Genomic DNA, 25719 nt, shown 5'->3' with positions numbered 1-25719 from the left:
TACTCTACTGTATATATAAAACATTATAAATACTGCACCTTTCTTGGCTAAGGCAAAAGTTCCATTCATGAAATTGCAGAATGAATGCTATCAACCACAGCCATTTTATTATTACATTTTTTTTTTTTTTACATTAACAGTAACATATTTTAACAGGCTTCTCTGTAGTGGACACTGCATATTTAACCAAAAAGTCACCTGCTGCAAATCTACCTCCTGGCCAGGAAGGGCGCTAAGTAAGGTTGGTGGTACGCCTTCACAGGGATGGGCCGACTCGATGGTAAGATGGAAAGGGCATAGCTGTGAGACTGCTGAACGACTGTATTGTGATCAACTGTGTTGTGGGCAGCGATTGGATAGAGCGTGGCGCCACACTGATCACAGGGAGGAGTTTAACAGTACAAAGGGGACGCAGTTATATGAGTACAGCCGCTTATGCTGAAAAGTAAATAAGGTGGAGCACTGCTTGTTTTTGTGTTTTTTGTATATTGGCAGATTGCTACAAATCCAGGAGCTGAAGCAACCCAGCCAGCACAACACCCAGAGCATCTACACTGCCTCAGCACAGCCACCTGGACTTTCCCTGGAACACCTGCACTCACCTCCTCCCGTTCCTGCACCATTGGACTGGAATTATTGTATTGTTTATTATTTCTGGAACCTTTTTGTTTGCGACTGCAATCCCCCATTTATTCGTGAATACCATTGTTTGTAGAGCGATATAGCCTTTTTAAATAAACAAGACTATTTTTCAACTGTACCCTCTTGTTTGAACATTGTGTCACTCTACACCAATCACATCCTGACAAACCCTAACAGAGTTTAGAGCCTACAGTACACCATTGGTCCGCTTGACATGGGATGACCCTTATGCAATTTATATAAGACTGTAGGATGTCTTATACGGTGATAGTCCTTCACTAGAATTGAAAGAAAGTCTTCTCAGCACTTGGAAAGTTGTGTACAATACGTATAATAAATTACTGTAGGACTGTAGAACTTCACATTGCAAAGAACATAAACGGCACACAAAAACAGAACTTCCAAATAATGCACATCTGCTGCATAACATTTACAGCACATCCTCTGTATAAAATGCAAATACTCAACACAAATCAACAAAAATGTGAATACATTTCCTGATTATTTCCTTGGTAGTTAAGAATAGGAAGCACATCTCAGACATACTGCTGGAAACAGGAAACACAACTACCATAGTTTCAGATCATAATAAAGATTACTGTGCAGAGTGGAATTGTAGTTAAAGGCCAAAGATTGAAGACAGAGATAAGTGTTCAATGTCAGATCAACAAATCCTCTGCTCATAGAGTATCACACGTTTTATTATCTTACAAATTACATTTAACATTCAGAGCAATCAGGATGTACTATACCCTGAAAACCACAATATTAAGTGCTACTGTAGCTTATATGTGTACTGCTAGTGCAACATACATTTTAAAGTTGTCAATTATGAGTCAATGGTCACTTCTTTCTTACTGAACTATCACAGAGCCTATACAGTGGATGATGACATAATTATTATACCTTTTACTTACTACTGGGAACAAGGATGTACAGTTTGGCTCCTGGACTGGCAAAGTGGCAAGCAAGTTTCAAAGGATAAAGAAGCCAATCAAAAATCCAGTCCATCAAAAGCAAATGTTATGCTACAGTAACTGTTCACTGCCAGGCTGATCCCCATACCTTCTCACTAAGATGTGTTTATTTATATCAGTGTTAAGCAAAGAGAGATAATGGTCATTGACTGTGTGCATTTTTTACTAATTTTACTCATTAAACGCTAATTACTGCAACACTCAACAAAATAAAAATAAATAAATAAATAAATAAATAAAAATCAGATCTGCCAAAATAACACATTTGTTAGCCACCCATTTGGCCTACTATCTGTGCAGAACAGCATCCTGTGGTGTACTCATCAACAACAGATATGTAAGGTTGAAAATGAAAGGGGCACACGGTGTGGGGTGTACATAAGAACATAAGAACATAAGAAAGTTTACAAACGAGAGGAGGCCATTCAGCCCATCTTGCTTGTTTGGTTGTTAGTAGCTTATTGATCCCAGAATCTCATCAAGCAACTTCTTGAAGGATCCCAGGGTGTCAGCTTCAACAACATTACTGGGGAGTTGGTTCCAGACCCCCACAATTCTCTGTGTAAAAAAGTGCCTCCTATTTTCTGTTCTGAATGCCCCTTTATCTAATCTCCATTTGTGACCCCTGGTCCTTGTTTCTTTTTTCAGGTCAAAGAAGTCCCCTAGATTGACATTGTCTATACCTTTTAGGATTTTGAATGTTTGAATCAGATCACCGTGTAGTCTTCTTTGTTCAAGACTGAATAGACTCAATTCTTCTAGCCTGTCTGCATACGACATGCTTTTTAAACCCGGGATAATTCTGGTTGCTCTTCTTTGCACTCTTTCTACAGCAGCAATATCAAATATTTTTGTAACGAGGTGACCAGAACTGAACACAATATTCTAGGTGAGGTCTTACTAATGCATTGTAAAGTTTTAACATTACTTCCCTTGATTTAAATTCAACACTTCTCACAATATATCCGAGCATCTTGTTGGCCTTATTTATAGCTTCCCCACATTGTCTAGATGAAGACATTTCTGAGTCTCCTAGGTCTTTTTCATAGGTCCCTTCTTCAATTTCAGTATCTCCCATATGATATTTATAATGCACATTTTTTTGGCCTGCATGCAATACTTTACACTTTTCTCTATTAAACGTCATTTGCCATGTGACTGCCCAGTTCTGAATTCTGTCTAGAACATTTTGAATGACCTTTGCTGCTGCAACAGTGTTTGCCACTCCTCCTATTTTTGTGTTGTCTGTAAATTTAACAAGTTTGCTTCCAGAATCTAAATCATTAATGTAGATTAGGAATAGCAGAGGACCTAATACTTATCCCTGTGGTACACCACTGGTTACCTCGCTCCATTTTGAGGTTTCTCCTCTAATCAGTACTTTCTGTTTTCTACATGTTAACCATTCCCTAATCCATGTGCATGCATTTCCTTGAATCCCTACTGCGTTCAGTTTGAGAATTAATCTTTTATGCGGGACTTTGTCAAAATCTTTCTGGAAATCTAAATAAACCATGTTGTATGCTTTGCAATTATCCATTGTCAATGTTGCATCCTCAAAATGATGCGATTTTACTTTTCTCCACACAGGATACACACTCACGATTTGAACAGACTCTGCTCCACCAATGCCAACCAACTCCGATTTTTTTATTTTTATTTTAATCGTTCTTTTCAAAAAGTCGGAGTTGGTTGGCATTGGTGGAGCAGAGTCTGTTCAAATCATGAGTGTGTATCCTGTGTGGAGAAAACTAAAATTGCATCATACCAGGGTTGTCGATTTATTTTTGTTCATTAAAAAATAAACATATTTAAAAAAATCTGATTCTTTTTTTTAAATCGTTTTTTTTTCAAATTATGGAAAAATGTGTAGTACCGTAGTTGGAATTCCACCTCCAAATACTGTACATTTTACATTCTTAGGATGTTCCAAATGGTGGTTTGTGAATTGTTACATACCAAACCAAATTACTAATAAAATCTTAAAATGAATACATAAATAAAGCAAATTATGTATCATTGTGGCATCCTCTAAATGTTAACTATAATATGGTTTGCCTTCTAAAAAGGCTTTCTGGAGTTTCATCATGGCCATTATTATTACATCATTCACATCATTATTGCATCAAGCATTGTCATGTTAACTACATTTGAATGTGCATAAGAGTGAAAATCCCCTTTCACACTTAACTAGGTACTGCATAAGTAGTCCTGTCTTTTACACTCAGAATGACACATCCTTTATCAGTCTTTCAGTGTCAAGTGTTCAAAAAAAAAAATATATATATATATATAGAGACACACACACACACACACACACACACACACACACACCACACACATATGTATGTACAGTTGCAGACATAAGTATTGACACCCTGTATATGAAGCAAGGTTATATTCACTCATTTATTAAGTGTAATAAATATTGTTTGTTAAATATCTCAAGTGCTGGCTGATTGGCTGATGTGATTGAGGCTGACAGCAGTTTAAGGGAATTTCCAAATATTTCCCCCTTTAAACACATTTTAGACTGTCAGATATCACTTAAAACAGGGAGGTACTGATTAAAAACGTGTAAATACAAGATGAAATTCCCTGCTTTTACATTCATCTTCAATCTATGTGTTATTTTCAGTACAAATAATTGATAAGGGGAAAAGCGTCTTCCGGTAATCTGAACTATTTAACTTCTCCTTGCGTTTTAAGAGACGCTAATTGCTGGCCAGGGCTGCAGTTAGTTTGCTGTAAGTGAAAGCTTTGTGATTAATTGAATCGCCATTATTATGTAACTTCGGTATGTATGTGCAAAATATTAGAAAATAATAAACTCTGAGGTATACAGTATTTAATTAGATCATAAAGTTATACGTCAAATTTTATAACACAAAAATAAGTTGGAGGATAGTGCAGAATTTTAAGTATAACTATAACCAAGGTACATTATCAGAGAGAGGCTTTTACTTGCAGAGAAAATGAGTCTCTACTAACCTAAGCCTGATACAGATTTTTAGAAGCCCTTTTTACAAACATTTCTTCAGAAAGGTACAACCAATTTCAGACATAACAATAATAGTAATACAAATATAATGATAAAAGACTAATTGAAATAATTTTCTTAATATATGCAAAACTACAAGGATTAATATCTTGTGTCATATTGGCCTGAGAAATTGTTTGTTTACAAAATAATTTATAAAACAACTAAACATCAAAGAGTTTATTTTTCTGTTTATAAGTAAATAGGTTCCAGAAAAATCCTTAGCAGCTAGGGGTAACCTACAAAACGACAATGGGTATTCACTTTAATTACGTGCTAAGAGAACTACATGTGCTTAATAATGTATATTAAATTAGGCCAGAATGTAAACTTCAATGCACATTTTAGTTCATAGTCAGTAAGAGTTTGAAATGTTTGTGTGTTAATAAAAAGGTTTTTAAAACATACCTTTGATGTATTTTCCTTGAGAAACTATATTAAATTGGCAGTAAAAGAAAAAAATGATTTAAATCAATGATTTATTTATTTTTTTAAACCAAGTGATTTAAATCACAATTTACATCGACTTGATTTAAATCAGTCAACCCTGCATAATCTGTGTTGTAAGTGTTAACCGGCCATACTTTTGTAAACGGGTAAACAGCTTAGTTGTCCAACTTGATATCCCACGACTGTTACAGTCATTCTCATGATTCAAATGATAAGGAGCATGTATCAGTAGGCTAATTTTTGCATAAAAAATGTAACAAGACCATTGAGGAAATGATCAAACTCCTTTTTAGGAAATATTACTTGCTGGTTCCACGAGTAATACTAACAATAAGCAAGTGGGATCCAAAACAACACATACATACATACATACATACATACATACATACATACATACATACATACATACATACATACATACATACATACATACATAAAAATAGCAAAAATCTTTGGTATTACTTTTAACCTAAACAGAACATACGGATTGTGTCACGGGACATTTCTGTTATTTTAGTTTCTGGGTTTATATTACTGTCGCGTGACCAACGCTGTACATGTCCAGAAGCAGATTGATTTCTCTCCTTCTGATGGAAATGGGAGCAGTCCGAATATGGCCACAGAGGAGAGACTCAGATTTTTAACTTATAGTAACCCAGTGGCAAATGGAAACAAGGCATTATTAGGCATAATTAAGTGTATTTACTTGAAGTTTCATAAAAACCTAGCAGAGACTTGCTGTAGTTAAGCTTACGATCTCAAAGAAAACAGATACCACAGAGATGCAGTTTCAAAGACATGTCAATGTTTACAAAAAATGTAACACTTTGAAACATCAAAACTGAAGACCTTCATAGAGTGTAATTAATATGAAAAAATGTCATTGCAGTCACTTATAAAAGAATACATGCTTAAAGCATTGTGTTTTACATTGCATTATTTTAATTACACATTTCAAAAGGTAACTTTCCTTTTGTGTAAAAATTCTGCTTTGAATTTGGAGACAACAAAAAAGTAATGAATAATGTATTTCTTTATAGCTTAGATGATATTACCTACATCTTATCATCTTTGATATTTAATGCCTTGATATTCACATCCCTGTAATCATCATGCCACTATTTAAAAGCGGGTATTGAAATGAGCTTGAAAAATAAACCAAAATGCAGCTACCGTATATCAAAAACCAGACTGCAGAAGTACAGAAGAGCTGATATACACTCACAATTTGCAAATTTTAACTGAGTCCATTCTGGTTTCCTACTATATTTTACATACAATTTTTGTGACTGAAAACTTTTGTGAGGCATTGCGACCACACATAGATTACTGTTGCTAAAACCCTCTGAATTCACGTTATTTTTAAGGGTTTGTATCGCTGTTGGACAGTAACCACTGTGGTTTCCTTCTATATTTAATTGTATATTCAAATTTTTATGGCTTAAAAAAATAAGAACTTTGTGTTTAGACAATAACCACATGCTATGTGTCTGGAAGCCACTAGATATCATATTGTTTTAAATAATTGTGAGGGGCCATATGCGAACTGTAACCAATGTGGTTTTTCTCTATATTTCAAATTTCTGTTAAAAAACTTTTTTTTTTTGTATGAAACAAAATCACACAAAACACTGATGCTAGGTCCAAACGATAAACCAATGTGGTTTTCCTTTATTTTGTTTTTACATTTTTATTTCAACTTTGAGGTCAAAAAGAAAAATAAAATTGTTATACAAAGAGAAAGCACTAAATTATGGCAACTACAGTAAAACAAATATAAAGAGAACAGGACCTGTTCATTATATTTTTTAACCACTGAATTCCAAGGATTTGTTTTAAGGAGCTTGGTGTTTTACCTTTTCAGTCACACACTCAATATTTTCCAGGGTACTAATTATTGTTAAAAATGAATGTTACCTGATTTAAACAGATTTGTTTTGTCCTGAAACACTGGAACATAAGTAGAATTCAGACCTCTAGTACAGGTGTAGCTAAATGAAAGAAAAAGCATGTTTGTAGTCAGTTTCTTGTTTTGCATTTAGTTTGTTGATCTGTGCGCTGCTGTAGTTTGTTGTGTGTTATTATTATTATTTCTTTCTTAGCAGACGCTCTTATCCAGGGCGACTTACAGTCGTAAACAAAAATACATTTCAATAATCACAGTACAAGTATTAATACAATTAACTGCAGAGAGCTACCTGTATAGAGACAAGCTTCAGAGGTCGTGCTAACACAAAATTTGCGTCCTAGATGCAAAATAAATCCATTGGATGGGAAAATATTTTGTTTCGCGTTCAAGGGACACACAAAATGGGAAACGGACCCAGACATGCATATTTGTGGTAATCTATTACACTGTAGCAAAATGACCATAAAATGCTTGCTTTTTAAAAAAAAAAAAAACTCTTCTGCACTATAACAGCATTGATTAAGATACACACCAGTCCTGTAGGTGGCAGCAATAAGTCTCATATTTGGCTTACACCAGCAATATTAAGGATATTTACTTTTAGGCCTTGTCCACACTACATAACCGATCTCGAGAATCATACTCAAAAACGTTTTAATCCAGCTCAAAGCGGCCACACTGAAGTACCATGTTTTGTCAGGCGTAATGCGAACACTATTATTATTAAAATAGTTCGGTTACAGTTCCTAGCAGCACAATGAACTGTGGAAATCAATACGATAGTATCCCACCATGCACTGTATTTTATTTAAAAATAATGTGTTATGCCCCATATTAACAGAGGTCCATATTGCTAAGAAATAAAACAAGTATTTTGGAAACAGTAAATGTGAACACACACACACACACAAGTAGGGCTTGAAGTTTTTGGGTTTTAATCAGGTGACGTCCCTTTAAACAAATTTAGCTGATTCAGTTTTATAATGAAACTCAGAAAGGGAAAATTTACCTTCATATCTTGCATGAGCCTAATTCTGGTCCCTTTAATTTTTTTTCAAACAGAACTGACAATAAAATTACATGAATTGTCCATCCGTGGTCCTACTTTTAACTCGCATTTCACTTTTGCAGTCGCCTAATTTAACGTTGTGCTTTTGTTATTTTCCCCACTAGTTTAACAGGGATGTACTGACAGATTTTTTTAAGCATAAAAATTAATACCTAGTGCGGAGTGTACACTGACAGCAAATCAGTTGTCAGTCGGAAGTTTTTTTGATAAGCAGTCAGCATCTTCAGATCACCCATCTGAATCTCAGTCATCTACTTCTGACTGTACGAGTACTACAGTGACCGAAGCATTTGCAAGCAGTAGTGATGCAGAAAAATGCAAACAAAAACTAAGTTCTTATTGGCTTGTTTATCGAGATGGCAAGATGTACTGTAGTGGGTGTGAAAGAGCTGCTGGACAAAAAAAATAAATAAATTATATACACGTGGATGTACAGATGTTCAAGAATCTTCACTTAAAAGACACAGACACGACGATGCTGTTGCTGTTATTGGAATGCACAAAAATATGAAAACACACGTAGATGAAGGCAACAAACAGTGCTTAGAATCCTGTCTCGTTGTCATGCGAACAGTCTGCTGTTAGTATATAACAAAGAAAAAAGTATGTCTGTGTTCAGATGTAAATCTATACACAGACAGAGATTGTTTAAACTACTATATTACATAGAGTTTAAACATTCATAAAAATGTACCAAAATGCACATCCCTGGAGTTTATTAGCCTTTGTGTTAACAATAGTTTAGTATTTGATAGCTGGGACGCAAAATTTTGGGCATGTGCGTTTAAGAAACACATGAACAGAAAAGCTAGCGAGACCTTGCAAGCTTAGTCGGAATTTCCCAGCATTATGGGGTTTTTTTGGTTGTTCTAACAGTATTTTGGTTCTTCACTTATTTTATTTATTTTTGTTAATTCAGGATATACAAATATTTAAAATGCATCTAGACCACTGGAGTCAGTTTGAACTACAACATATGAAGTGTGCATAAGGAAGCTCAGCAACGTTTCATCTACACGCAGGGCTTCCCAACCCTGGTCCTGGGGACCCCATGTGTCTTCTGGTTTTCATTCCAACTGAGCTCTCAATTACTTAACTAGACCTTTAATTGAACTAATAATTTGCTTAATTAGACCTTTTTAATTGTTCTCAGCTCCTAAAAAGTTGCAGCGCTCATGTTACTTATGAAATGTTATAGCTAACTTGAAATCTGCAACTGTTTAAGAGCTGAAAAAAGTAATAAGGTCTAATTGACCAAATTATTAAATTAAGGGTTTAGTTAAGTAACTGAGCGCTCAGTTGGAATGAAAACCAGAAGACACATGGGGTCCTCAGGACCAGGGTTGGGAAGCTCCGATACAGTAAAGCGTTGCCTTTGAAATATCTGCAGATTCCACACTGCAGTATAAAACACAAGCAGAGAATCTACATATTGTACACATAGAGAGGGGGAGGCAGTGACCATAAGGTGGGGACAATTGCACTCCATGTCCAAGGAAGTCCAAGTAAGGTGTGCAAACAGCAGGTCTATTTATTTTTGCCTGGTATAGTACCAGATTTTATTATTATTATCTTTTTTTTTTAATGAAAAAAACATGTTTGCTTTAATATATGCCTCTTAAAAAAAAAAAAAAGAAAAAAAAGAAAACATTTCACATTTGAAACCTATACAGCGAATGAAAGTAGATGAATTCATAAAAATTGTTTTGTTAGCTACAGTACAAGCCCTTTAATTTCTCTGGAAAACAGGCAAAAATGTTGTCAGAAAAAAATACCTTATTGGCTCAAGAAATTAAAAAAAAAACAAAAAAACAAGAGTATCACATAAGTGTGTTTTAATGACAAGTAATTATATTGTAAACGGTAAAATATTATACTTTGAGGTCCATGCTGTAAACAGACCAAAGATAACTTAATTCAGCAGGACAGGTAGTTTTTAATCTTGAAATTAGTATGCTTAGTTAACTAACAGCCCTCAAGCTCTGAATGGACACCCAAACCTTGAATGCTGGAAGTCTGGTGGTTCTTGTGATACAGAAAGGGCAGTTCAATCCCTGTGGTGTATCGCATTCCCTTCCCACCCCCAGGACTGCTCCAGACACAGACTGCCAATTATATAAACTTCTACAATGCTTGCAGCAAAACCCACACTAATTTGTTCCATTAAAGTTCAAAGGTATTTTATTTCTGAAATGAGATCATTTCCAATAACATTGGCTTCATGTTCCTTTTATGGAAAAAAAAAAAAGTCAACCTTTATTTTAGTGTCCTTTCCTGCTTTTTTTTTTTTTTGGACGTAGACTTCTGCCGTCGATCAGGGTATTGTGCACAGTACTCACTAAGTGTTTTCATCTTGCGCCCCATTTTCAAATCAAACTAGTAACTGTCACTGTATATACCTATAATAGCAAACGCTTACCTACACCTTAACCCGCTAATTTCAAAGTAGGCGCTTTGAATGACAGGCTATAGCTGGCAATTGAAAGTGCACAGTCGGTCTGATGACTGACAGTCATTTAACCCTTTGCGGTCCTATGTCGGACCTGGTCCGACATTATTATTTTCCCTTTCTGGTCCAATGTCGGACCCTGTCCGACATCATCAAAAAGACGTAAAAAAAAAACCAGGTCTCTGGAAAAAGCCGAGAAAACCATTCAATGGCCGAGTGTGACCAATAGGAGCCGAGAGAAACCGAGAAAAAAAAAAAAAAAAAGGGGGCGTATCTGAGAAATACAGATAGCCCTGGCACCACAGAGATAACACGGACATAAACAAACAAGATAGCTGCTTCTACATCCAGTGCTCAAAGAATATTACGGACATTTGCAGAGCTTTTTTGAGATGTTATAGTAATAAAATAATGACTTGGATCACATTAATAAAATACTTTTAAACAGCAAGTCTAAAATAAACTGCGCGTGTGAAAATAAATTGGACTTGGCGTGCCTGAGACGCGCTGAATAAATGGACCGCAAAGGTAAACGAATGAGAGCATTCTAGCGCTACTTCAGCCAAAGAGATCTGTCAGGACAGGATGAAATGACTGACGGTTAAACTACACAAGCCTATTAAGGAATCACTGATTTGACTGACAGCGACCCCTAGCCATTCAGAGTGGAACAGAGACAGGACAGACAGCAAGCATAAAAACTACACAGACGAGATGATTTCTTAATTTATTATTTTTGGTAATAAAAAAAAAAAATAGTGGTTTTACCGACGTTTATCCTACATAAAATTTATTTCAGTCGAACTCATATTTTTGGGGAATTTGACTTTTAACGAGCTTTACCGTTTACAATCGCAAAGTAGCAAGCCTATTTACACTTAAATAGTAAGTAGCAGGGTTCCGAAAAATATAGTTAAACGTCCCCATGTGTTGCTACAACTGTTTAAATAATGTACCTGTAGTTTTTCTTTTCATTGTTAACATCTGACAACTTTGTACACTTACCTGGTCCGACATTGCAATTTTCCCTTTCCGGTCCAATGTCGGATCCTGTCCAACATCATCAAAAAGAACAGGTCTCTATTCGTTTGGCTGAGTGAGACCAATAGGAGCCGAGAGAAGTTGAAAAAAAAATAAATAAATAAGGGGCGTATCTGATGAATACAGATAGCCCCGGCACCACAGAGATAACACGGACATAAACAAACAAGATAGCTGCTTCTGCATCCAGCGCTCAAAGAATATCACAGACATTTGCAGAGTTTTTTTTAGATGTTATAGTAATAAAATAATGACTTGGATTGCATTATTGAGGTGTTTGGTGATAAAACGAGTCAAAAAAAATACTTTTAAACAGCGCGTCTAAAATAAACTACACGTGTGAAAATAAATTCGACCTGACGCGCCTGAGACGCGCTGAATAAATGGACCGCTAAGGGTTAAAGTTTGTTTCAAAGCTCTTTTCAAATTACCAGACGAGGGGTAACTGACAAGTTTTATTCGAACTTCAGCCTAATCCTTTACCCTGTAGGGGATGTGGGTCCTAAAATGTAAGTATTGCTGTAAGACCCTGTGGCAGGGCAGGGCCCTGTCTGTAAATAATAATATTGTTGTGTGGTGATTTGGGTTATATATTATAATAGTATATTATTTACTGGCTATTTGTTCAACTTTGCATTCTCTGAGGATTGATCTAGAGGAAAAAAGTAACAGTATGTGCTTCCACGGGCACTAGCTTGGCTGAGATGGAAGAAACTGTCCATGTGTCAACAATAGCTCAGGTACTCCTCAAATGTGGCCTATAATGAAGAGTGGCAAGAAGGAAGCCATTTCTGAAAAAAGCCCATGTCAAATTCCACTTGGAGACTCTGAAAAGATGTGGCAAAAGATTCTGTGGTCCGATGAAACAAAAATTGAACTATTTGGCCTAAATGCAAAGCATTATGTCTAGCGCAAACTCAACACAGCACATCACCCACGTAACACCATCCCTACTGTGAAGCATGGTGGTGGCAGCATCATGCTATGGGGATGTTTTTCAATGGCAGGGACAGGGAAGCTTGTCAGGGTAGAGGTCAAAATGGATGGACTAAATACAGGCAAATCCTTGAGGAAAACCTGCTTCAGTCTGCAAAAGACCTAAGACCAAAGTCATTGTATTCATCATTGTATTTATCTTGCTCTTAATTGTATTATTACTTGCACTGTGATTCTTGAAATGTATTTGTTTACGACTGTAAGTCGCCCTGGATAAGGGCATCTCCTAAGAAATAAATTATTATTATTATTATTATTATTATTATTATTATTATTATTATTATTATTATTATTAATAATAATAATAATAATAATAATAATCTTTATTTTATATAGCACAATTCACACAGCACATCTCAAAGAGCTTTACAGTCTAAAGACACACTAACACATAATCAAAAATAATCACACAAACTATACAAATTCATAAAAGCAGATCTCCTACATAGGCTGATATGCCAATTTAAAAAGATGCATTTTGAAGTGACTTAAATCTAAACTTTTTTTTTTTTAATCCTTAATTGTCTGTGGAAGGGTATTCCATACCTTGGGTGCATAACAGCAAAATGCCCTCTCCCGCCATATATTGGAGCCTAGTTTTTTGGGACTCTTGAGAGCCCAGCTTCAGCAGATAGCAGGTTCCGCACAGGAATATATTCAATTAATATATCGGAGATGTAGCTTGGTGCCAAACCGTTCAAGGCCTTATATGTCAGCAGTAATATTTTAAAATCAATCCTGGACTTAACAGGCAGCCAATGCAGGGATGCCAACACAGGTGTTCTATGTTCCAAGGATTTAGATCTAGTTAGAATTCGAGCAGCCGAGTTCTGAACATACTGTAACCTACTGAGAGCATGTTTTGAAGCACCAGCAAGCAAGGCATTGCAGTAGTCAAGACGTGAGGAGACAAAAGCAATAAAGTACAAGTCTTAATGTTATAGTACACAAATCCTTTTTTCTTCATTTATTCATTTTGACCATTTTTTAACAATAAGAAACAAACACTAAAAGCCACAAATAGAGTTTTTTTTTCTGTCTAAAATAACGAAAAATCCAAAAGGCATAGCAATATCCAAAATTCCATAAAGATCAAAGGACAACCAACTATTTTACTCAACCAGGCATCCCCCACTGCTCTTTATATTAAGGGAGACCAAATGCTCCAGAAGTTCAGGTTTTTAAATTCATAAATCATAATTAATTCGCTTATTCAATATTGCAAACTGTGCTTGCTCTGCTCTCAGTGCCAGAACACTAAGCTCTAAGAAAGTGGGAAGTGAAGTCCTGCTTTCATTACGTTTCTTAAAACTGCATCAGCATAATTAATATCAAACGTAACTCGAGGGGAACTCATTTAAAAAAAAAAAAAAAAAAATGATGCTATTGGCTAGTAGTGGGGAGATTTACATGACCGCATTTATTTCTTTTTCTCTATACATCTACAGTCATTTGAAAAAAACAATCTTGCCAGAAACATGTGACCAATAAGTCCAGGTTTTCAATTTAAAAAATATATAGTTAATCAGGAATACAACATTATCGTTTCTTTACAAATCTACTTTATTTGCATGCAGGCCTTTTGTTACGTATATTCCATCTGCAGCGTTGGAATTTGTCTTTATTTGCTTCTCGGCCATATTGCTTATGGTCAATAAAGCAAATATGAATAATTGTTTTTGTTTTTATTATAATACCAAGTTTTTGTACAGTAGTTCAAAGTAGCATTACAGTTAAAAAGTAAGGTTGTAATTAATTTATACATCGTAAGTTAGCATTAAAGTACGTACAGTATTGAAAGTGCTTATGACAACAAATGTTCCATTTTACACTCAATTAAAGTGTCACATGATCTCAGATTAAATACACCCGTTTCTGGAAGGCCCCAGAGTTTGTTAGAGAGCATATCTAAACAAACAGCATTATGAAGACCAAGGAGCTATCAAAACAAGTCCGGAATAAAGTTCTGGAGAAGCACCAATCAGGGTTGGGTTATAAAAAAATATCCCAAACTTTGAACATCCCCCGGAGCAACATTAAATCCATTATTAAAAAATGGAAAGAATACGGCACAACTGCGACTCTGCCTAGAGAAGGCCGTCCACCAAAACTCAGTGACCATGTAAGGAGGGCATTAGTCAGAGAAGCAACCAAGAGGCCAATGGTAACACTGAAGGAGCTGGAGAGAACCACAGCTGAGATGGGAGAAACCGTCCATGGGACAACTATAATCCGGACGCTCCACAAAGCTGGGCTTTATGGAAGAGTGGCGAGAAGAAAGCCATTGCTGAAAAAAAACCATATCAAATCCCGTTTGGATTTTGCCAAAAGGCATGTGGGAGACACAGCAAACATGTGGAAAAAGGTTCTCTGGTCTGATGAGACCAAAATTGAACTTTTTGGCCTTAGCGCAAAATGCTACGTGTGGCGCAAAGCCAACACTGCTCATCACCCTGAGAACACCATCCCCACGGTGAAGCATGGTGGTGGCAGCATCATGTTATGGGGATGCTTTTCATCGGTAGGGACTGGGAAACTGGTCAGGATTGAGGGCAAGATGGATGGAGCCAAATACAGGGAAATTCTAGAGGAAAACCTGTTTCAGTCTGCAAGAGACCTGGGACTGGGGCGGAAGTTCACCTTCCAGCAGGACAATGACCCTAAACACACAGCCAAAGCTACACTGGAGTGGTTTAAAAACAAGAACCTGAATGTCTTAGAATGGCCCAGACCTCAATCCGATTGAGAATCTGTGGCAAGACTTGAAAATTGCTGTTCACCAACGGCCCACATCCAACTTGACAGAGCTTGAGCAATTTTGCCAAGAAGAATGGGCAAAAATTGCAGGATCCAGATGTGCAAAGCTGGTAGAGACTTACCCAAAAAGACTCACAGCTGTAATTGCTGCCAAAGGTGCTTCTTCCAAGTTTTGACTCAGGGGGGTGAATACTTATGCAACCAACAAATGTCTTTTTTTTTGGTTTAATTAACTTGTGTCACAATAAAAAATATTTTGCACCTTCATAGTGTTAAGTATGTTGTGTAAATCAAATGGTAAAAATCCCAATTAAATCAATTTTAATTCCAGGTTGTAACACTACAAAATGTGGAAAAGTCCAAGGACGGTGAATACTTCTGCAAGGCACTGTACGTGTTTGATTACTAAAATACACGGAAATGCCCATCCCTAATATCAGTCAGAATATCAAATGATACTATATGTGATACAAGGCTTTGACTGTGTGGCAGCTTTGTAAAATGACACAAAAAGCTAATTTGGTAGGCAACTACGATCAAAGTTGACCTAGTTGTGTACAAATGATTCCAATATCAAGCTTTAGGCCTAGGTCTTTTTCATCTGGCAAATAAGCTATATTAATCACAATAAGAGAGCCATATTTTGTTAAAAGTGAAAGGCACCGTTAGATTTTCCCTGAAGTGTTTCCTTAAAATTGAAAATATACATTTATAAAAATGAGATGTTTAAATAAAAAGCTCCCCTGGGCCAGATGAGAGCCTCCTAATAGTACTCAAAGAAATGAAAAAAGTTATTTACAAGCCGCTAACCAAGATCATGCAACAGTCTCTTAGCACAGGGGTTGTACCAAGACTGGAAAATTGGAAATGTAACGATCCAAAGAGACAATAAGCCTGACTTCTCTTATATGTAAACTTATGGAAACTATAATGAGATCCAAAATGGAAAATTACCTATATGGTAACAGTATCCTGGGAGAAAGTCAGCATGGTTTTAGGAAAGGGAGATTGTGTCTAAATAACCTGCTTGATTTGTTTGAGGATGCAACATCGACAATGGATAACTGCAAAGCATATGACATGGTTTATTTAGATTTCCAGAAAGCTTTTGACAAAGTCCTGCATAAAAGATTAATTCTCAAACTGAACACAGTAGGGATTCAAGGAAATACATGCACATGGATTAGGGAGTGTTTAACATGTAGAAAACAGAAATGACTGAACCTCAAAATGGAGCGAGGTAACCAGTGGAGTACCACAGGGATCAGTATTAGGTCCTCTGCTATTCCTAATCTACATTAATGACTTAGATTCTGGTATAGTATGCAAACTTGTTAAATTTGCAGACGACACAAAAATAGGAGCATTATAAATACCATATGGGAGATACTGAAAATGAAGAAGGAATCTATGAAAAAGACCTAGGAGTTTATATTGACTCAGAAATGTCTTCATCTAGACAATGTGGGGAAGCTATAAAAAAACCCCAAAAGATGCTCGGATATATGGTGAAGTGTGTTGAATTTAAATCAAGGGAAGTAATGTTAAAACTTTACAATGCATTAGTAAGACCTGATCTAGAAAATTGTGTACAAAAATGATATTGAAGAGCGACCAGAATTATTCCGTGTTTAAAAGGCATGTCATATGCAGACAGGCTTAAAGAATTGAATCTATTCAGTCTTAAACAAAGAAGACTACGCGGCGATCTGATTCAAGCATTCAAAATTCTAAAACGTATTGACAATGTCGACCCAAGGGACTTTTTCGACCTGAAAAAATAAACAAGTCACAAATGGAGATTAGATAAAGGAGCATTCAGAACAGAAAATAGGAGGTACTTTTTTATACAGAGAATTGTGGGAGTCTTGAACCAACTCCCCAGTAATGTTGCTGAAGCTGACACCCTGGGATCCTTCAAGAAGCTGCCTGATGAGATTCTGGGAACAATAAGCTACTAACAACCAAACGAGCAAGATGGGACAAATGGCCTCCTCTCGTTTGTAAACTTGCTTATGTTCTTATGAGTACTGTAAAAACATTAAATAAATCTGGTACCCAATCAAAAAAGGAGGGAAAACTCGACTCTGTACAGTAGATTTTCTACCCGAAATAATTTATGAATTCTACATTCTCTTATAGAATCGAATACAGTCATGCTTGCCTCCAAATACAATTCAAGCAGCATCTTTTTGAATATGTGTACAGTGCAGTAGTTCATATTTCATAAAGATGTTGCTCTACCAAATCAACCAAAATCCAGGAAAATCCCCGCCTCAAGATTTTGATTTTGCTTATATTTTGTGTAGTGGAAGATACAGGTCAGGTATGAAACCAGGCCAAATAGTTGTAGTCATACGTGAAATGCTTCTCATTTTGGAGTGATTTTGAGGATCTAAAAATTATATTTAGAATGTCAGTAGCCATATGAATGCTTCTGTATAGATAACCAGGTAGGTCTTCTGTAGAATTCATGCACAATACGTACCACCGCTTTAGTATTTCTGTGTTGCTGGGGGCCTTAAAATTGAAAAATTGTCCGATTGTCAAATTCATGAGTGTTTTTTAAGTGCACGTGCCTTCTAAAGTAGAAAAGATATTACTTTCAAATTGCGTAGGTGTGCTCATAATTTAACTGACTTTCTATATTGAGCTCTGCTACTGTCTACCTACTTTACTGTGATTTAATGACCCCACAAAAAGGCTTCAGGATGAAAGTATCGAAAATGGCCCCATCTTTGAAGGGTTGAAACCCCTTGTGGGACACGAGTTAACAAACTGACCTTTGGTGGGCTTATAGATGAGGATTTGAAGGACTTGTAGTAAAATAATTGACTTGGTAATCTGTCTCCTTCACAGTTTAATAAATGTACAAACATGAACACCACATATTTATGTTGTTTTAGGTTATATTGTACAACATTACCAAATTGTTTGAGTTTAAATCAAGAGAAACCACAAAACGTGTATAAATAAATAAATAAATATATAAAACTAAAACCATAAAATGTGCATAATCTTTATATGCAAGTGGTTTGTCACGGGGCTTCCTTCTTTGTTGCCATCTTTAAAAATGGATTCTTGCAAAGTTCTGAAACAAGCATTCATGGGTGTTGAGCGTTTGAAGGGCTCATGGTGAAATAATTGACACGGGCAATTCCACAGTGTCAGACGTACGCTTTAGACACTTTTCAGATCTGTAGCTTCTTAACTGACATAACTTGCTTGGTTTCTTTTACGGCATAGTAGGTGCCCCTATTAGTATAGTTGTTCCATCATATCAAAATTGTCAAATACAAAATATCTTATCTGGGGGGGGGGGGGGGGGGGTAAAAAACAGTCGGTGTCGGACGTAATCAGAGAAGTGTATTTTTCCAGCATTGGTCAGAAACATTCAGATCGCTCTGAATTTCAATTTGTTCTCTTGAGACATACAGGATATTTATTCATGGATTTCACTCCTTAGCTACTCTGTAGAAGTCAAATGGTGTTGCTGTTTGGCCCTTTCCACTGTGAACATACCGCCAAACTATATAGCCACAAAAATCAACAAGAGCAGCGCACAACAAATATGGCAGATAGCGAGAATGACAGAAACAATCTTTTAACAACATTTTAGCTTATTAACCACTTCAGCGCTAGGTCGTACGCATGTACGTTAAATGAAAGAGCACTTGCAGTACCATGCCGTACCTGCATAAGTCAAAGTTTGCCTCTTTGTATACATCCTGTCAGGAGGTGAGTGGTGTGGGTGACAAAGTGACTGTCCAGTCTTATAATTATGAAAATAGTCAGTTTTACTTAATAACAATCACTGTACTGTGTTATTAGATTGTGAAACCTTTTGTGAAAACCTGCCATTTTAACCACATAACATTGCTGAGCTCTGCTGTGCTAGTCATGCTGGCTCAGTGGCTGCAGCTCCCGACTCGCTAGTCCTCTGCTACACAAATAAACAAACAAAAACACAGCTTTCTGGTTGCATCCCCTTTGTACTGAGATTTGCAGCTCAGATTCCTTCTCTCTCTGTCATAATACCCTAAGGAGGTGTTAGTAATGTGATGTGTTTTGAAGACAGGGAGGAGAGATCGAAATGATCAAGTGACTTTATTATCCAATTGCGTTCCGTGCAAAAATCCCTATCTATCTGTGAAATCAACAAATCTAAAGTACAGTATATACACATCGTATTTCATTTTATTTTGCAAAAAAAATATGTTTTGTATTCCTTTTATATTGTGTGCAGAATTTTGTACATATTTACATAGAAAACATAAATATTTCTGTTATGTATAAAAAATGTTTATTTTACTGTGTACATGTTTTGCTAACTATATATATATATATATATAAAGTTTTTTTGAAAAATATAAAAAAAAAGTTTAAAAGATTAAAAAATCTTATTTTCAGGACGTTTTGGGCAAAAGCCCTTCTTCAGCTGTTTAAAATTTTTATACACTGCAGTTTTATATATATATACTGTATATTATATATATATATATATATATATATATATATATATATATATATATATATAATTTTTTTTAATATACAGTACCAGTCAAAAGTTTGAGTACACTTGCTGGAAACTAGGTTTTTTTTCATAATTGACAATGTTTTACGTCGTATACTTTTCTGTAAATACTTGAAAATGAAAACACATGTTACAATATACAAAACAAAACATAAGGAGTATCAAAGCAATGTTCAAGAAAATTGAAAATTGTCTGTAAATCTTTGATTCCTCAAGATAGCCACCCTTTGCCTTAATAACAGCCTCACAAACACGAGGCATTCGGTTAACAAGTTTCAGCAGGAAATCACCCCACATGTCTTCCCAGCTCTTCTGCAGCAATTCTCAGAGATGTAGGGCACTTGTGGGTAGCTTTGCTTTGACTCTTCTGTCCAGTTCGTCCCATACAAGTTCTATGGAATTGAGTTCTGGAGACTGGGCAGGCCAGTTTATTAGATTTTGTCCTTTACTTTCCTTCTTTGCCAGATAGTTCTTGCACAACTTTGAGGTGTATTTCGGGTCATTATCTTGCTGAAGAATGAAGGACTGCCCAACTAGCCGTAATCCTGATGGAATGGCATGCCTCTGAAGTATGCTATGATAGCCATGCTGGTTGAGCTTGACATGGACTTGGTAAAGATCACCTACCCTGTCACCAGCAAAGCAACCCCAGACCACGACACTGCCTCCTCCATGCTTGACAGTGGGAACCACACATGCACAACTCATGCGCCTTACAAATACTCGGCGGTTGGACTCAAATATTTCAAATTTTGACTCATCGCTCCATATGACCGACTTCCACTCCTCAAACGTCCAGTTTCTGTGTTTTTTGGCCCAGGCAAGTCTCTTCCTCTTATTCTTTGCAGCAATTCTTCCAGTTAGGCCAGCTTCACGCAATCTCCTCTGAACAGTTGATGTTGAAAGATCCGTACTTCTAGTAGCGTTTAGCTGAGCTTGTACTTCAGGGGCAGTTAATCGCCGGTTTTGCAGACTTGTGACTCGAATGAACTTGTTCTCTGATTCTGAGGTCACCCTTGGCCTGCCTGACCTTGTTCGGTCCTCATGAGTGCCAGTTTCTTCAAATCGTTTGATGGTCTTGGCCACAGCAGTTACAGACACTTGCAAAGTTCTTGCGATTTGTCTTAAAGATTGACCTTCATTTCTTAAAGTAATTACAGACTGTCTTTTTTCTTTGCTTAACTGAGTGTATTTTGACATTTTCTTACATTCTTTACATTCCTTACATTCAGGAATAATAAACTTGTGCCTATGCTACCTATATTTATTAGTAATCATGGACCCTCACCTGTTAACAATAATTGGTGACAAAAGGTTAATTAGGTAACATGCTACTTAACTCGGAGAACATCTAACAAAGACACTTTTATACTTAGGCCAGTGTTCTAACACCGTGTTATACACATTTCAGACTTTTAACTGACTTGGGCTTCAGACTGAAATCCCCTTGCTTTGGGTGACCATTTCATTGAAATTGACAAGATTTACATTTTCATTTAAAAATAACATTTTTGAATGTAATTCACTTATGATTATCAGCTTATACAAGTACAAGTATCACATAATGAAATATTAAGTGTTTATAGACAAGTTTATACAGTCAAAAGCATAGATAATCATGAAAAACCTGGTTTCAAGCAGGTGTACTCAAACTTTTGACTGGTACTGTATGTATGTGTGTATATATATATATATAGTTTGTTTTTGTTCATACAAAAAAAATATATAAAAAAACTTTAAAAAACTTGTGTCTGACTTGCTTTATTAAATACGACTATCTAGAACACAGGAGCCTAAAGGGTTAATAAAAATGTTATAAATGTATTGACTTTTTTCCAGATATTAATATTTATACCAATTTCAGGGGTAAAATTACCAATTACAATAAATTCAAAATCTGGTACCTGGAGTGCACATTCATTTTTGCATCTGGAGTTTAAGAAGTTAAATAGTTAACATTTTAAATCTGTAAGAATTATTATTATTATTATTTTTTTGCAGTTTTGTAAAATTGAGCTGTATCGCAATTATAGTGATACTACCCCACAGAATAATTGTCTGAGAATTTTCATATTATGTTATCTCTATTCCAGGTAGAGTTTGTTTGTAGCAGTACAGTGTTTCATTGTGTCATCACCTCTACTGTAGCCCTACTGTAAGTCATAGGTCAGGCCTAAAGAAATATAATCTTCATATCAGAATGCAAATCTTTAAAAAAAAAAAAAAAGTTATTACCTCTTTGAGTAGGCCTATTATAATTTTGTTATGCTGAAAATATTTACCAGTACCTTTTTTTTACAGTTGGCTCACAAGGTAACAATCATTTCTATGTACAACCAATATGACCTTTAATTACCACATACAGTAATACCATTTTGTTTCCTAGAGTAGCAGTATTCAGTCGCTGTTTCAGTGCATTTCAATCCAGGTCCTTGTCCCAATCAGGTCTGCAATTACTTAATTGAACACTGTTCAATTAGGCCTAAACAACTGAATACCTGGCTGTAACAGCAAGATTATCCTCAATTTAATAATTAAGGACCTGTTTAGATCAAGGTCCTAGACTTGGATAGATTAACCACCCAGCTGCTTATCCCACGATTTCCACGTGGAGCGCAAGCGAGTCCAAATTTGTCACTCCCGTGAGAATAGCGTGCAGGGGGTTATATGTGAATCTGCAAAGTTTAACACGTCTTTTCAACGTGGTACACTAAATAAATAAGACTATATTGTATAATAGCAGTCCCTAAGAAATGTGCTTGACAGACTGGCCCATCCATACACAGCACAGCTGTGGGAAAAAAAAAAAAAGTACGCCAGCTAGCTTCAGAGAATGAGCTAAGGGTAGAATATTTATTTCTTTGTTGATGTTACAAGGGGTTGTAAGGAACCGATTTATTCTGCTGATGAAGTACACTTAACAGATAATAATGCACATAACAGCAATACAAACCAGTACCCGAAACAGTGGACGATAGAAAGTAAGTTTATCACATCAACCACCCTGTATGACGTGATTGAATATTTGCGACGCAGGTTTTCTGATGTATATGTACTAGATAAAGACGTTAGCATTGATGAGTGTGTCAGCACTCAAATATCCGAAAAATTTTGACTTTAGTGACGGTTAAACAAGTGTGACGCATATCTGATTATTTCATCTGATTTGACGTGTATGTAGGTGAGCACGTTGTAACCTACCACCCAAACAACCCCCTGCCCTGCACACACACATTTCATATGGAAATATAAAAATATGACATGAGTTTGAGGAAATGTAAAAGGTGAAGTTTTCTGTAGCATGTATTTTTCTTTTCTTTGGCACTGTTACCATTTTCTTTTTCTTATATCTGACATATCAAAAGAGGGATCGAGATGATGGTAGCTTGTTCATGGAAGATTTGATTCAGCAGGGCCAAGGTAGGATATTTACAGCAATCTATCTCGAATGTTTAACTATTTGAAGACAGTCCTCCTGTTCATTTCGTTTTTCATCCAGAGTGGTCTTTCATTTATTCTTTCATTGAAATTTGTTAGCGCACGAGTTGGGAGAATAACACATCAGTAAAAGAAAAAAACTTGCCATGCAAAACAAAAAGTAAAAACATTAAAAACGCAGGCTGTCCCGGATAAACATGTACATTGTAACATTGAAGAGACTGGCTTTGCATCAGAAAACTGGTGGCGGAGTCAGAAATCGCGTGTGACGGGAAAGTGCATTAATTTGTTACATATAATGGGGACTGACTTTATTCTTAATATAAGGGTGGTAAAACGCAACTGACGTGTATCTGGGTAACGGATATCCGAGTGCTGACTGTAATGCTGCCATTGGAAAAAAAAGTATGTTATTTTATTATATATTGTTAAAGTGCTACAGTTGTATACATTATATATATATATATATATATATATATATATATATATATATATATATATATATATATATATTTCTGTTTTTCATAATAACACAAAAAAGTGTGTATTTTTAAAATTGTTTTGAAAACTGTCCAAATTGCTTATTTGAGGGCTAAAAATGAAAAATCTTTAAAAAAATAAAATAAAATACACATTTTGACATGCATATTGACAAAATAAATGGGCAGCTGGGTGGTTAAAGGTACAAAATTGAGTGCCATTGCCCTTGGGAGTTCTTCTGTTGAATTATGCATGTCCAAGTGTTTGTTTTTTTTTTTCTTTACACAAATGTAGTAACTTACTCAACTAATAACTATTTAAAATGACACCACTTAAAGGTGGATTTGGTAAAAGGCCAATCACCATATTTAAACTATAAGTGGAACCCCAAAAGGAATAGCTTTATACAACATTGTTTGCACATTTACAACTATAATATTTTAAATTAATATGCATATAGCCTACTAGTCTAAAAAATATTTCACATGGTCATATAACAATTGTAAACTATGGTTTAATCTTTCACAAAGCACAGCGGAGAATAATACTCCAAAACATAGTAGTTTGAGCTTTTCCGGGTTACAATGGAAGCTAAATTAAGCCAAATGACCCAAACTTTTACTTTTCTATCTTATCTAACTAGCCTCCAGTAAAACCTGGAATGTCTAAATTGCAATGGAATGGGAATCTTGTTTCCAGCCCACAGAATACATCATACACTGGTGTTTAATTTAACATCCCACAATGCCAGTTGTCACAAGCCACTACGGAACAACTTTGGGGTGCTAGGGGCTTTAAAAAACTTAAGTAACTAACAATTAAAACAGACAGAGGAATACGCATTTCATTGGCCAAGCAATTCACTGCAGCTGATATTAATAAAATAAAAAACTTATGATATGCAAAAGCAATGTAACTAATATCGTAGTTACTGTTGATTTTACTGTCTGTACTGTTGTTTAGGTTTTCATTTTCACACTGAATGTGCTGTCATGCTTTAGCAAACCATTAGGCCTATTATCAAATTACGTGCTGTCTCCACTTCCTTCATGCTAATCTGGTTAAGTCTCAAACATAAACTAAAAAAAAATAACTCCTACTGTAATATAGCACAGTTTAGTAGTTTGTTTGTTTACATCTGTGATTCCAAGCATCAGAACACAACACAGAAAAGTGTTCTCAGTGGTAGGTTATATAATACGACTATAAACGTCACACGTCATCAGTTAGAATATCTTAATGGTCGGTTTGTGTCATATGTTTTTTTATTAGGCCTAAGATTCCTCTCTAACCCAGCACCAGCTGTCATGATGTATCCACTCCGGATGAATCTATCGCAGGGCTATAAATTCAGACGCAGGCTTGTAGCCTATGCTTCCACCCATTCTACCCAGTTGCGTTATTATCAGAACCCCTGCTTAAGCAATGTGGGTACTGTTTTAAGGCCCCCAGCGTGTCAAGTAAAGGGTATTATCCTGTACCTGTGGTGTCTCCCCGCGTTGTAACGTGCATTTTTGTTCGTATTATTCCAGACCGGGTGCAACGGGATGTTGTCAGCCATCTTGGTTGTACTGTATACAGGGTGACGTCAGCCTGAGTGCCGGAGCCGTGACGTATCTGTCAGCTGATTGGAGGCTGGGAGGACAGGTGGGTGGTGAGACGAAGGAGCATCAGGAGGGACAGCAGGTGAGCGGGGTATATTGTACTGTATTACATTGCAAAGTTACACACAACTTTTGCAGTGATGTGTTGACGTTTTTTGATATTGCTGTTCTGTTTAATTGTGTTTTGTTGCGTGTCAGCAACTCTTAGCACTGTGTTAACAGTATCAGTTGCCAATTGTAATGTGAAGCCCTAAACTCCGGCCTGACGTTAGGTAATAGTGATTAAGTTTATTTTTATTCGGGGAATTGTGTTTTGTTTATTAAAACACTTCA

General features: G+C 36.1%; 1 protein-coding gene across 4 annotated transcripts in view; it reads right to left on the bottom strand.

Moving 5' to 3' along the window:
- atp9b (ATPase phospholipid transporting 9B) overlaps positions 1-25435 on the bottom strand; it is a 162680-nt gene extending 137245 nt beyond the window's left edge. For 2 of the 4 annotated variants that reach the window (XM_059012751.1, XM_059012752.1), the window contains exon 1: positions 25264-25435. In XM_059012751.1, coding sequence (XP_058868734.1) covers positions 25264-25343 — 80 coding nt within the window. In that variant the 5' untranslated portion in view covers positions 25344-25435. The remainder of the gene's footprint in view (positions 1-25263) is intronic. The other 2 variants (XM_033992394.3, XM_033992395.3) reach the window with 2 other exon arrangements.
- Between the last annotated feature and the right edge of the window lie 284 nt (positions 25436-25719).

The sequence above is a fragment of the Acipenser ruthenus genome, chromosome 3 (assembly GCF_902713425.1).
Source record: "Acipenser ruthenus chromosome 3, fAciRut3.2 maternal haplotype, whole genome shotgun sequence".
NCBI lineage: Eukaryota > Metazoa > Chordata > Actinopteri > Acipenseriformes > Acipenseridae > Acipenser > Acipenser ruthenus.
Note: the sequence above shows the minus strand (reverse complement) of the source record. Positions and strands in the feature narration are given on the sequence as shown.